Here is a 13,803-nt window from a genome sequence, read left to right as displayed (position 1 = left end):
AGAAAGAGGGGACATGGTAAAGGGATGTGACAGAGCTGTGTGGTTTCCGGATGGGAAACCTCAGTCATTTAGGCACCCCTCCGCTCGAGTCACTTCCGAAGCAGTCGATTCTTGGGGAGAGGCTCTGCAGAAAAGGGTGACTCCGACGCAGACGGCCCTGTCCCCGTGCCCCAGGTCGTCGCGCGCGCAACTGCGGTAGTCACTGCGCCTCCCCGCCCCCACTCCTGGATGCCCCCCTTCCCTCTCCCTGCCAGACTCTGAGCAGGAGCTCCGCCCCCAACGCACCGCCCCAGCCCCAGCGCCTTAAAAGCCGGAGCGCACCGCCCCGCCGCGCCCTGCCAGCCGCACCTCTCCTTTCTTCTGTAGCTGCCGCCGAAGCCGCACGTCCGGCCCGGATCCCGGCACCATGAGCTTCGGCTCTGAGCACTACTTGTGCTCCTCCTCCTCCTACCGCAAGGTGTTCGGGGATGGCTCTCGCCTGTCCGCCCGCCTCTCCGGGGCCGGCGGCGCGGGCGGCTTCCGCTCGCAGTCGCTGTCCCGCAGCAATGTGGCCTCCTCGGCCGCCTGCTCCTCGGCCTCGTCGCTCGGCCTCGGCCTGGCCTATCGCCGGCCACCGGCGTCGGATGGGCTGGACCTGAGCCAGGCGGCGGCGCGCACCAACGAGTACAAGATCATCCGCACCAACGAGAAGGAGCAGCTGCAGGGCCTCAACGACCGCTTTGCCGTGTTCATCGAGAAGGTGCATCAGCTGGAGACGCAGAACCGCGCGCTGGAGGCCGAGCTGGCCGCGCTGCGACAGCGCCACGCCGAGCCGTCGCGCGTCGGCGAGCTCTTCCAGCGCGAGCTGCGCGACCTGCGCGCGCAGCTGGAGGAGGCCAGCTCGGCGCGCGCGCAGGCCCTGCTGGAGCGCGACGGGCTGGCCGAGGAGGTGCAGCGGCTGCGGGCGCGCTGCGAGGAGGAGAGCCGCGGGCGCGAAGGCGCCGAGCGCGCCCTGAAGGCGCAGCAGCGCGACGTGGACGGCGCCACGCTGGCCCGCCTGGATCTGGAAAAGAAGGTGGAGTCGCTGCTGGACGAGCTGGCCTTCGTGCGCCAGGTGCACGACGAGGAGGTAGCTGAGCTGCTGGCCACGCTTCAGGCATCGTCGCAGGCTGCGGCCGAGGTGGACGTGGCTGTGGCTAAACCAGATCTGACCTCGGCGCTGAGGGAGATCCGCGCCCAGTATGAGTCCCTGGCCGCTAAGAACCTGCAGTCCGCGGAAGAGTGGTACAAGTCCAAGTTCGCCAACCTGAACGAGCAGGCGGCGCGCAGCACGGAGGCCATCCGGGCCAGCCGCGAGGAGATCCACGAGTACCGGCGCCAGCTGCAGGCGCGCACCATCGAGATCGAGGGCCTGCGCGGGGCCAACGAGTCCTTGGAGAGGCAGATCCTGGAGCTGGAGGAGCGGCACAGTGCCGAGGTGGCTGGCTACCAGGTAAGGGCCGGGGCTGGGCTTGGGGAGGGGCGCCCTGCCCTCTCCCGCGCGTACCTGCTTCCTCTGGTAAAACTGGGCCCCAGGACTTAGGGGGAGGGCAAAAGAGAGAAAGGAAGAGCCCCGGCTGGAGGCACTGGTAAACAAAAAGCCCTGGAGTCTTTACTGTTAATTTTAGGGAATGCCCCTCATTTATGTCCCTGCCCCAGCCCTTCGAACAAATAAGCCCTTAAATTTATTTGAGGTTTGAAAACCAAACTCTGCCTGTCTGTCAGCAAGCGGGCCTACACACACTGGCGACCCGGAGAACAGTGCCCCACCCAAAGTAGGACTGAGCCCATCGGGGCAGGTTACGTGGGCGGGGCTGTCTCGGCTATCTGGCTTGTTTGGTTGACTTTGAAAGGCTTTCTGTGCGCCCTAGAAGATATTTATGGAGTATGGTCTACTTCAGGGTTGAAGGAAGAATGCGATACTGTACTGGGAAGAGTCCTATCCCATTTTCTTGACTTTCGCCCTCCAAAAAGTAGAGATTGGGAGCCAACAAGCTGAGCGATGCTTGAGCTAGTGGCATCCAACCTGCTCTACCCTCTTCCCCCAACACACACACGATTCCCTTGTCCACCAGCTGACATTTCCTCCTAAAGAAAGCGTTCGCCTATTGCCAAATGTGAAAGGTCGGGGCGCTGTCCACGGTGCTGATCTCGAGTCCTTCCCATCTCGGAAATGATGTCTCTCCCGTCTCGTGTCCCAGTTATGAATCTCTAGACAATTAACTGCTTTGATTTTTTTTTTCCTGCAACACCAACACATCAGTCTTGGCTACCTGCAATCAAAGGTCACCTCATAGACAACATCAATTTTGGCTTTCATGGATGGCTTAGCACTAAACAAAAACCATTTAATTTGCTCAGCAGCTATGAGGTCCCACTTCAAAATTCCTATTTTGTTAATATTTTTTTCATCGTAAGTGTATGTGATAAGTCACAGAGATGGTTTTTCTTTGTTCTAGTGTATGTATTTTTTTCCATCTTTCCCTGTCCTCTAAGCTTCTGTGAAGGTATTGATTGGCTATCTCTTCCCAACAAAGGCCACTGCATCTTCAGTTTTACTGTGTAAGACATTCTGGGATTATGACCGCAAAGGGCACAGAGGCAGGAGACAGGGTAAATGGAAGGTGTAGAAAAGAATTGAAATAGTGTGGTTCAGTTTCAAGGTACAATAAAAGCTCCTTTGAATGACAATAATTCAGAAACTTGCAATAATTCTAGCTGGGATTAAAGTTTACATTTGGTGAAATTAATAGGGCTTGGAACACAGGTAAAATAGAACCAAGAAAGGAATGAAATCTCAAAAGTAACATTTTAATCAGAAGCTAAAGAATTCTTACTGATCTGCAGGTATTTGCTGTTTGTTACAAATAACTTCCTTTGATGAAGGAAAAAAGCCTGCTTGAACTGTTTAGGTTAGTTTGGTATTGCATTATCATTCAAATAAGTACTTTCATCTCTGCTTCAAAATCCATAACTTGAACTTTTCATTATGTACCATAACCCCTGGATGGCCTGAATTAATCACATTTGGCTAATTGAGACTTCATTTTTCTTCTAGAAGCCTCCAAGGACGAGCTAGGTGGTCTTCTGTAGGGCTAGCCCAGTATTTCTACAAAAAAAGGATAACTTACTCAGGGCTGCCAGCTGAATTGGGCTTTTCCATGTTCTCTGTTTGCTTTTTATAGCCCATACATTCTAAGAGGTAGTGACAGTTTTGCCTGGCTTGTTTGCTGTAAAAGGCTTTCATCATTAGACAATGATGGTAGGGTCATCCAGACATGGTCTACAGGAAACAAACAAAAACAACAGAGAAACTGCAGTATCTGCAGTTCTGCGGTGCTGCCCCCATCAGCTTGAGCCTTTAGAGCCACAGAGGACCTGCTGATGGGAGTGGAAGAGGAGGTCAGACAACAGAGAACTGGTTCCCTAATCCTTGGGACCTAAGGCTAAGGTGGGGCTCAAGCCTTACCTGCAGATCCTAAAGGCCTGATGCCACAAGGGTGTCTCTGACTGTTCTAACAATCTTAGCAGTGCTGACCAAGGTGAAAAGCTTCCCTTTCTACAGTGAGAGTTAGCCATTGTTTTCTTGCCCTCTCATCTCATCCCCACCTTTCACTGCAGTAATGGGAGACTGTTCTTCTTCTGCTACAGAGATTAATGGTAGGGCCATTTTTCTTTTCAAACTTGACACCCTCTATGAAACACAGGAAGGCGCCATTAAAGTCACATCTTCTCTGCCTCAGAGAGCTGATAGCCTATTTGAGGAAAAAAACCTTACACTTTTGAAAGGGTAAAAAATGATTCAAGGTGACACAGTAAGTACACAATAGTGTATGAGAGAGTCTGAATCAGGCAAGAGAAGAGATCAGGAAGAGCTCAGGCTATTGTCTTCAAAAGCCAAATGCAACTCCCCTCTGCATAAAAAGCTGACGGGGTTTCCATTTCTGACATAGGGCAATTCTGGTGCCTACATAGCCACTTTGGCACCTTTAGAGTCCCAGTTCTGTTAAAGATGTCAAAAGACATTCTTGGCGGGTACTCGGGGTCTCAGACCTCCACTGTGGTCAGTCTTGGAAAGTTGAAGCTTTCCTTGAAAGACTTTGCTGAATGATCAAGATCACTGCAGGTTAATGCTCTCCAGGGAGACAAGCCAAGTCTGCTCTTTTCTCTCCATTATGAGATTGGAGTACAGCCTAATTAAATAGCAGAAAGGGGCTGGCCCCTTGGAGATTGGAGGTGACAGTGGCTGCATATAAATCCATAGCTTGATAGATCCATTTCTAAAATTAGCTACATTTGATCTTTTTAAGCTCTTCCACTTGGTTTTTGTTTCATTTTGTTTTGTTTGCCCCTCCCTATCTTACTGCATTACTGTCACCTGGGCTACCATGATAGCATCTTTATAGAAATACATTTAAACTAGTGGATCCTAAACCCAGTGACACTCTAAGGTCAGTTGGGGGCTTAAAAAAAATTATCAGGCCCACTCCCAAAGATATGGGTTCAGCAGTTCACAGGTAGGGCCCAGGAATATGCATTTTTCAATAAAAGTGCTGCATCCTGTTGGTCCTCAGACTGATTTTGGAGTACACTGATCTAAACTACTTCTTCCAGTAAAGTAGTTTACAGAGATACGTATAATGCAGGATTTTCGAGTGTGGTGGAGGAAAGAAAAAGATGGGGACAAAGGAAAGATAGGCAGGCGTGAGAATAAAGCACGCATGGTGAACCACAAATAAAAATCCTCTGTCCCCACTAAAGTTGATTATGCAGAGCAGTAATTCTAAATAGCCTCTTTCAATCAGATGTGGGGCATTCACTACTGCCCCCCTGACCCAGGGCCCCCCAAACGTGCTGAAATCCACAGCTCTGTCGTTCTTCTTCACCACTGCAGATGTTAGTGTGGCCAGTCATTTCTCTTACTCCACCCGGCATCCTTCCAACCATGGACACGATGCTCAGCGTTTGTCTTAGCTCCTCCAGGAGAGACCCCCCTGGAGCTGGGCGTGCCGCTCTCCCGTTCCCTCAGGCTAAGCCGGCAGCAGCTGCGTGGTTGGGGGAGGGGACAGACTGCAGCGCTCTGCTCAGATCTCGAGCTGGAGGCCATCTTTGGCAGGGCTTCTGAAGGGCAATGCAAGACTCAGCCTGATGTGGGGAGGAGAGCACAAACAAAGAGACCAGACATTGAAGAGCAATCAATGGTCAGCATACAGCACAGTTCCTTCTGAAAGGAGCAAAGTTGTGCTTTTCTCTACAGTGATCTGTAAAATAGATCTAAAATAGATCTATGAAATCTGCAACATAGAAGTTCAAGGAAATCTCATCTGTCTAGAGCTCAGCTCCCCAACCACCTCTTATTCAGAAAACACAGCTGTGAAACAACAATCATGTTTTAAGCAAGGACCTAATTAACCTGCTGATGAGACATATCATCTATCTCTAAGCCACACATTAGGAACTTGGCACCTATACTGCCTCCAGCCTATTCATTCTTAGCATGATTTCAAAATGCTTTTTTTATTTGGTTTCAAGACTGCAGCAAGATGGAGAATGGGGACCACTGGAGTCAGGCATTGTTAAGAATGAGCAACAGCAGATCTGTTCATCTTTCAGAACAAAGAAAATCAATGAGTATCCATACTATTTCAAACACTGCACTTTGGGGCCATTTGGGGTAGAATTAAACAGCCTAATATACCTCAGTTGACCTAAAAGATGTCACCGAATTATTTTTAAAATTGATTATTATCATGACCCTTAATTACTGTGGAAGGTTTAATGTTTAATGTCCTGATTGTGAGTGGTATAAGCCACTTTAGAAAGGCTTTTTATTCAAAATTGTTATTAAAAAAAAAAACTAGTGCTTTAAGGTATATGCCTCCAACTATCCAATATTAAAGTGTTGTTATACATTACTTTACTTTTCTTTGTTATCTAAGGGGTTGGTAATAATGAGGGCTTGTAATTAATTTGTCCATATCATCAAAAGGATAGAGGGCCACGTGGTATGATATTATCAAGAATAAAAATCACTAACATTTACTGAGTTCTTCCTGTGTGCCATGCTGTTCTAATGCCTACTAATTTAACAGATAATGGACTCATCATATGTTAATGTATATGTGAGATATATTAAAGTGAAATCCTAATTTGAGGATCTTAGAACACCTTAGAAAAAGAATAAACATTATAACTTTCTGTATGCAGAAGCAGAAGATTGGAAGGAACTAAAATGTAGAAAACAGGCTGATGTCCAATGGGTGTTAGTGGCAGAGCAAAAACTGCAACCCAAAGTTCCTGATGAAATCCTCCTCTTATCTTCATATAGCATTCCTCTTCCTTCTTTGCATAATCATATTTTCTTCCTTCTCCTTTTTCCCTCGCCCTAGACTCTTTTCCCTCTTACCACAGTAATATTGATTCTCTTGTCCCTAATATGTCAGTAGCAGAATTGATTGTAACCTCAAATAGGAACTATCAGGTAAAATTTCTTGGTAAAAATCTCTTTAAGACCTCATGATCTCTTAACACACTTTGAAATGTATGCATCACGGTCCAGTATAATGTGTATTTTTCCTACTGGCTGTCATTCCTTGCTCTGTACCCATCAGTCAATTGAGTCTCTTCTTTGCAGTATTCCTGTCAATATTTATAGAACAGGTAGGTGACAGGAATTTTAATTCTGCAAATTCTCTTGATTTGGAAATTTGTACCCCCTGATGTCTTAGCCCTACCTTTCACCATTGCTTTATCATTCACACACAAGGGGAGTTTCAAGGGCCTGTCAACACTTACTTTCTTGAGATTTCTGATATGTTTATCTGCATCACTGTTTCTTTTTTTTTTTGAGATGGAGTTTTGCTCTTGTTGCCCAGGCTGGAGTGCAATGGCATGATCTTGACTTGCTGCAACCTCCGCCTCCCGGGTTCAAGTGATTCTCCTGCCTCAGCCTCCCGAGTAGCTGGGATTACAGGCACGTGCCACCACGCCCAACTAATTTTTGTATTTTTAGTAGAGACGGGGTTTCACCATGTTGGCCAGGATAGTCTCAATCTCTTGACCTCGCGATCTGCCTGCCTCGGCCTCCCAAAGGGCTGGGATTACAGACGTGAGCCACCGCGTCTGATCCTGCATCACTGTTTCTTAACCCCCAATCATTGTGTCCTTTTTTTTTTTTTTTTTTTTTGAGACAGGGTCTTGCTCTGTCACCCAGACTGGAGTACAGTGGCACTATCATGGCTCACTGCAACCTCTGCCTACTGGGCTCAAGCAATTCTCCCACCTCAGCCTCAAGTGATTCGCCTGCCTCAGCCACCCAAAGTGCTGGGATTACAGGCATGAGCCACCGCGCCATGCCCTAGAGACATTTTCTTGTTATCGCAAATGGGAGAGGGAAGTATGTGCATCTGGCATCCAGCCAAGGATGCTACTAAATATCCTGCATTTCACAATAACAAATCATTAGCCAGCCCAAAACATCAATACTGCCAAAGTTGTAAAACTCTGTTTTAGAGGAAAGCAACAGAAAATAAACTAGTATAAACTAATAAATTGCTGGGGCCAGACGCTGTGGCTCAAGCCTGTAATCCCAGCACTTTGGGAGGCTGAGGCGGGTGGATCACAAGGATAGGGGTTCAAGTCTGGCCAACATGGTGACACCCCATCTCTACTAAAAATACAAAAATTAGCCAGGCGTGGTGGTGTGCACCTATAATCCCAGCTACTCGGGAGGCTGAGGCAGGAGAATTGTTTGAACCCAGGAGGCGGAGGTTGCAGTGAGCTGAGATTGCGCTACTGCACTCCAGCCTGGGTAACAGAGCAAGACTCCATCTCGGAAAAAAAAAAAAAAAAAAAGAGGAAGATAATTTCATATAATGGTAAGAGCTAAGAGCAGGGTGGCTGCATTCAACTGAGTGCTTTTTTTCTAATTTGTTCTCCCATTGGGGGTATCTTTTTCTAATTTGCACAAGGTTCCTGCATGGGCCAGCAGCTGCTCTGGCTTAAAGTAAAATAAAGTGCTGGATTGGTCGAGGGTGAATACTTAAATTGGATGCAAAGGAAGACCTGTCTGAGGAGAGGACATTTATTTATTTGTTTATTTTTTTTGAGATGGAGTTTCACTCTTGTTGTCTAGGCTGGAGTGTAATGGCGCAATCTCGGCTCACTGCAACCTCCACCTCCCGTATTCAAGTGATTCTCCTGCCTTAGCCTGCCTAGTAGCTAGGATTATAGACATGCGCCACCACGCCCGGCTAATTTTTGTATTTTTAATAGAGATGGGGTTTCTCCATGTTGGTCTAGCTGGTCTCGAACTCTTGACCCCAGGTGATCTTCCCGCCTCAGCCTCCCAAAGTGCTGGGATTACAGGCATGAGCCATCGTGCCCAGCAGGAGAGGACATTTGAACTGAATCTTTTTTTTTTTTTGAGACAAAGTTTCACTCTTGTTGCCCAAGCTGGAGTGCAGTGGCATGATCTTGGCTCACTGCAACCTCTGCCTCCTGGATTTAAGCAATTCTCCTGCCTCAGCCTCCCAAGTAGCTGGGATTACAGGCACTTGCCACTGCACCCAGCTAATTTTTGTATTTTTAGTAGAGACGGGGTTTCTCCATGTTGGTCTGGCTGGTCCCGAACTCCCAACTCCAGGTGATTCTCCCGCCTCAGCCTCCAAAAGTGCTGGGATTACAGCTGTGAGCCACCAAGCCCAGGTGAACTGAATCTTCTATGACAAGGAGTTGGTCATGTAAAGACTGACATTTTAGATAGAGGACATAACAAGCCTAAAGATCCTGGGACAGCAATGAACTTGGTATAGTTAAGAAGCAAAATAAAAGACCATGCTGGGCATGGTGGCTCACACATGTAATCTAAGCACTTTAGGAGGTAAAGGCAGGAGTGTCTCTTGAGGCCGGGAGTTCGAAACCAGCCTGGACAACAAAATAAGACCTCATCTCTACAAAACAAAAATTGTTTTTAATTACCCAGGCATGGTAGTGCACACCTGTTAGTCCCAGCTGCTTGGGAAGGCTAAGGCAGGAAGATCGCTTGAGCCCAGGAGTTTGGAGGCTGCCAGTGAGCTGTGACCACACCACTGTACTCCAGCCTAGGCAACAGAGCAAGACCTTGTCTCAAAAAAAAAAAAAAAAAAATTCCTTCTGGCTGCTCAAGGACTATAAATATATAAATATAAAGCAATTTCTCTTCCATGCCTTGGTTTTTAAAAAATTCTGTGAGTATTTCTGCTTTCTCCTTACCTATACTGTAAAATGCTCTCAGTAAAGTGACTGATTAGCAGGCTTCTAGGAAATCATCAAAATGAATGGAGGCGGAGAGGTCTTGCTGGAAAGCTCTCTGTGCTTTCCACAGTTGGAATCTTCTGAATCTAAGCTGCTAAACTGAGGCTTTGGGTTTTGGAAAGCACATGCTACAACAGAGTTTTCTTTAGCAGCAATACAATAAGCAAGGGAGGGATGGAAAGTGTAAAAAAAAAAAAAATCATCTCAATGTTCAGTTGAGAACTATATGCCTTGTGGCTATCCTGAAAAGGGCAGGTGTTCACTTGCCCTTTGGGTAAAAGTTCCCAGTCCTCACCATGAGTTCAAATCTCCTGGGGACCTTTATGAAAAAAATGCAAATGCTGGGACCCCACCCCAGAACCAGTGAATCTGGATCTGGGCTCAGGGACAGGCCTGGATATGAGCAAGTTATAAGTTCAGTAGGTGGTTTTAATGTGTAGTCAGGGTTGGGAATCCTTGCCTTCTGGAAATCCTGAGGAACTTCAGCTGGTTTGACCTAACTATTTTGGATATGTTACTTTTCAGGATAGCATTGGGCAGCTGGAGAATGATCTGAGGAACACCAAGAGTGAGATGGCACGCCACCTTCGGGAATACCAGGACTTGCTCAATGTCAAAATGGCTCTTGACATTGAGATAGCAGCTTACAGGTACTGCAAAGGGCCTGCTTACCCAAGTAAATCCAGTCACCTAGGGGCAATACTGCCCAAATAAGTGGGTCTAGTCTCTCTGGCTTCTGACTGGTGAGGGAGGGAAGAAGGGCATCACTGGCCCCTTTCAGCTGAGCTGACCGCTCCGTCCCTCTACTTAGATATAATCCAGCTCCATTTTACTCGTCCCAGAGTATTCTGTGTACCTCTGAAAGGATTTAAGGGGATAATGTGAGTATACAGAGGTTAAAATAGAAACCCATGAGACTTGTAACTTTAAAAATAGGGTTTGGGGCCAGGTGCGGTGGCTCACTCCTATAATCCCAGCACTTTGGGAGGCCGAGGTAGGTGGATCACTTGAGATCAGGAGTTCAAGACCAGCCTGGCCAGCATAGTGAAACCCCGTCTCTACTAAAAATACAAAAATTAGCCAGGCGTGGTGGCGCACACCTGTAGTCCCAGTTACTGTGGAGGCTGAGGCAGGAGAATAGGTTGAACCTGGGAGATGAGGGTTGCAGTGAGCTGCGATCATGCCACTGCACTCCAGCCTGGGAGACAGTGAAACTCTATCTCAAAAAAAAAGATTAAAAAATTCTTAAGAGTTATGAGAAACATGGTTTGGGGGCCACTCTTTTATAGGACTCTTTCAGTCACACTGATAAAAATCTGTTATCTGAAATAGTGTCATTCACTGGCTTTTGTTATTGCTGGTTCTATTCCTTTTGTACTCTTTTTTTTTTTTTTTTTTTTTGAGACAGAGTCTCGCTCTGCCGCCCAGGCTGGAGTGCAGTGGCCGGATCTTAGCTCACTGCAAGCTCCGCCTCCCGGGTTCACGCCATTCTCCTGCCTCAGCCTCCCGAGTAGCTGGGACTACAGGCGCCCGCCACCTCGCCCGGCTAATTTTTTGTATTTTTTAGTAGAGACGGGGTTTCACCGTGTTAGCCAGGATGGTCTCGATCTCCTGACCTCGTGATTCGCCCGTCTCGGTTTCCCAAAGTGCTGGGATTACAGGCTTGAGCCACCGCGCCTGGCCCTTTTGTACTCTTATACACTGAAAAAGTACAAATCTCAAATCTTTGTTATTGCTGGTTCTATTCCTTTTGTACTCTTATACACTGAAAAAGTACAAATCTCTTGAATAAAGCAGTTTCTACCACCTTTGTGGACATCTCACCTCCTTATCCCTATTGCAGCTAAGGTGTTAATTAGGAAAATTACTTCTCCCTAGAGCTTTGTTGCTAGTTGCCAAAAATAGGTGTGATGTGACCAAGGGGAGTTGTAGGTTTTCCTGCTGGAATGTATTTGTGAATAGGATAGGTTTCCCTTTGACAATGCTTTAAACATAGCTGGTGCTGAAGGACTGTGTGTGCATGTGTATGCATGCGGTCCAACTCTTTGAGCTTTGAAATTAAATATTTGTTGGTTTCAATCTCATGAAGAAACTCCAAAGTCCTTTGGAATCTCTCTCAAATGGATCAGGACTGGGGAGTTGAGTTCTAGGGGGAAAAAGTTATTGACTTCCTAAGAGTTTTTCTCTGTTGGATTTACAGGAAACTGCTGGAAGGCGAGGAGACACGTTTTAGCACCAGTGGGTTAAGCATTTCGGGGCTGAATCCACTTCCCAATCCAAGTTATCTGCTCCCACCTAGAATCCTCAGTTCTGCAACCTCCAAAGTCTCATCCACTGGGCTATCACTTAAGAAAGAGGAGGAGGAGGAGGAGGCATCTAAGGTAGCCTCTAAGAAAACCTCCCAGATAGGGGAAAGTTTTGAAGAAATATTAGAGGAGACAGTGATATCTACTAAGAAAACTGAGAAATCAAATATAGAAGAAACCACCATTTCAAGCCAAAAAATATAATTCCATTGCTTCGAAAAAGTTAATGCTTAAGAGGGAATGATATGCATTTGAATTGTTAAACAGCCTATTCCTGAACCATAACACCTGCCACCACTATAAAATATCTTCAAGGCTTCAGTCTCATATTTAGTATTGAATACTTACCTTCTGTAATAAGAAAACCACCCCTTAGATTGAAGTAAACTGCAGTCCTGGAGCAATCACAGATGAGTTATCTAAGAATATAGCTTTCTGACCTTCAGCTCACGCTTCACAGTGATCGATGATTCAGGTGCAGAGGAAGTACAAACTAAGGTGCTAAATCTGTGATTGTCATTTGCTGTGAACTGAAATTAAAACTATTCACACTACCCAGCCATTACCCAGCTAAATAATCTTACTCTAGATACCTAAAATGTAAGATCACTGCCAAAGATAAACTAATGGTCCACACCCAATTCCACTCTGATAGAACTATTTCACAAATAATAGGCGTTTGTTTAATGGACACCTTCCACCTCCCTCAATTGCATATATCCTTTTCTTCCATGTAGGAAAAAAATAGTCTAGTGTAGTATTATTCCCATTTAAACATATTTTGGTTCTTCTCAAAATAACTTACCCCCATTTGCTCTCTTTGCTCAGTGGGTAAAATTAGATGCATGTTGACCATGTCTATGATTCATGTAATTACTTATCCCTGCCCATTTCATATTCTTTCAATTCTGTAGGTTAAAAAAATGGCAGTGATGAATTTTAAGGGTTTCTCCCAACATATAAAATAATGAAAAGAATCTCTAGACTTTAGGCTTTCAGCTTACACAAATCCATTTAATTAGGATAAAAAAACTATTAAGGATGTAGCTTTTCACCTTTACTTTAGAAGCACAGTAAATAGTCATTCCAAACTGTGATGAAACTGACCTTAGATTTAGTAGTATAAGCTAGAGGAAGTGAGTGTTTCTATGAGTGGAAAAAGCCAAGGTGTCATTTCCGTGTCAGTTCATTTGTGGTGATATAGAATTAGCTTTTTCATCCCCTTACACTTAGAATCCACGTATTCCCCTTCCCACTAATCTAGGTCCTAAAAAGGCCTCACTTTCACTCTCCTATGCCTTTTACAAGTGCTAAGTGTAGGATATTTTGTCACCAGAACACAATGCTACCACCCGGAAGTTAAAAAAAAAAAAAAAAAAAAAACCACTTCTGGTCAATCAACACCACCAGCAAATATAAGAAAGAAATCTTTCTCTTTTCTAAAAGACTTCCCCAACACTTACCCCATGACTGCACAGTTGGTGGGGTCCTGCCGGAGAGGAAGAGACACCCAGACCAGAGAAGGGGTGTGCATGCGCCTACTTGCTTGCTAGAAGTAGATTCTGGACAGTCAGCTCTTCATCTGCCCAACTGTGTAGCATCTGCGTTGCCCAGTCTTTCATGTGCACCAAGGCTGATGCAGGATTCGTTCTCTGTCCAGCAGTCACTTCTGCCAGAGCTGAAGAGTTGCCCCGTCTCTGTTCCATGTCTCCTTTAAGAGCTCTGGTGATAAGGACATGATGCTTTTACTGAACTTTCTTATCCTAGCACATGCTTCAATAGTTCAAGGAACTTGAAAGATACTTTTCTCTTCTTCCTTACTTTTACCCCATCCCTCTCTTTACTCCTCACACTTACTGTAAGACATTAGTAAAATAAGAAATTAAAAGTCACACGAATCCCACCAACATAATTCGTGTTCTGTGGTTCCTGCCTTTTCACTGAGAGAAGCACTGTTTGGGTGTAGAGTCAGTCTGGCTCTGACTGATTTCTCAGCTTCAGCTCAGAAATCAGTCACCCTTAATTGCCATGAACTCATTTATAGAAGAAAGATATTGGCTAAGCGTGGTGGCTCCCGCCTGGAATCCCAGCACTTTGGGAGGCCAAGGGGGGCAGATGGCCTGAGCCCAGGGGTTTGAGACCAGCCTGGGCAACATAGGGAGACCTCATCTCTCAAAAAAAGATA

At 46.1% G+C, this 13,803-nt stretch overlaps 1 protein-coding gene across 1 annotated transcript; it reads left to right on the top strand.

Moving 5' to 3' along the window:
- The first annotated feature begins 338 nt into the window (after positions 1–338).
- INA (internexin neuronal intermediate filament protein alpha) lies at positions 339–13,530 on the top strand. Its single transcript, XM_010356193.2, has 3 exons — positions 339–1,471; positions 9,838–9,962; positions 11,513–13,530. The coding sequence occupies exons 1-3, from the start codon at positions 407–409 to the stop codon at positions 11,820–11,822; spliced, it is 1,500 nt and encodes a 499-aa protein (XP_010354495.2). The 5' UTR covers positions 339–406; the 3' UTR covers positions 11,823–13,530.
- The last annotated feature ends 273 nt before the right edge of the window (positions 13,531–13,803 follow it).

This window comes from Rhinopithecus roxellana, chromosome 11, assembly GCF_007565055.1.
Source record: "Rhinopithecus roxellana isolate Shanxi Qingling chromosome 11, ASM756505v1, whole genome shotgun sequence".
Taxonomy (NCBI): Eukaryota; Metazoa; Chordata; class Mammalia; order Primates; family Cercopithecidae; genus Rhinopithecus; species Rhinopithecus roxellana.
Note: the sequence above shows the minus strand (reverse complement) of the source record. Positions and strands in the feature narration are given on the sequence as shown.

Coding starts and splice junctions, on each gene's coding strand:
- INA (XM_010356193.2), top strand. CDS start 407: ATGAGCTTCGGCTCTGAGCACTACTTGTGCTCCTCCTCCTCCTACCGC. Junction 1,472..9,837: donor CCGAGGTGGCTGGCTACCAG/GTAAGGGCCGGG, acceptor GTTACTTTTCAG/GATAGCATTGGGCAGCTGGA. Junction 9,963..11,512: donor ATTGAGATAGCAGCTTACAG/GTACTGCAAAGG, acceptor TTGGATTTACAG/GAAACTGCTGGAAGGCGAGG.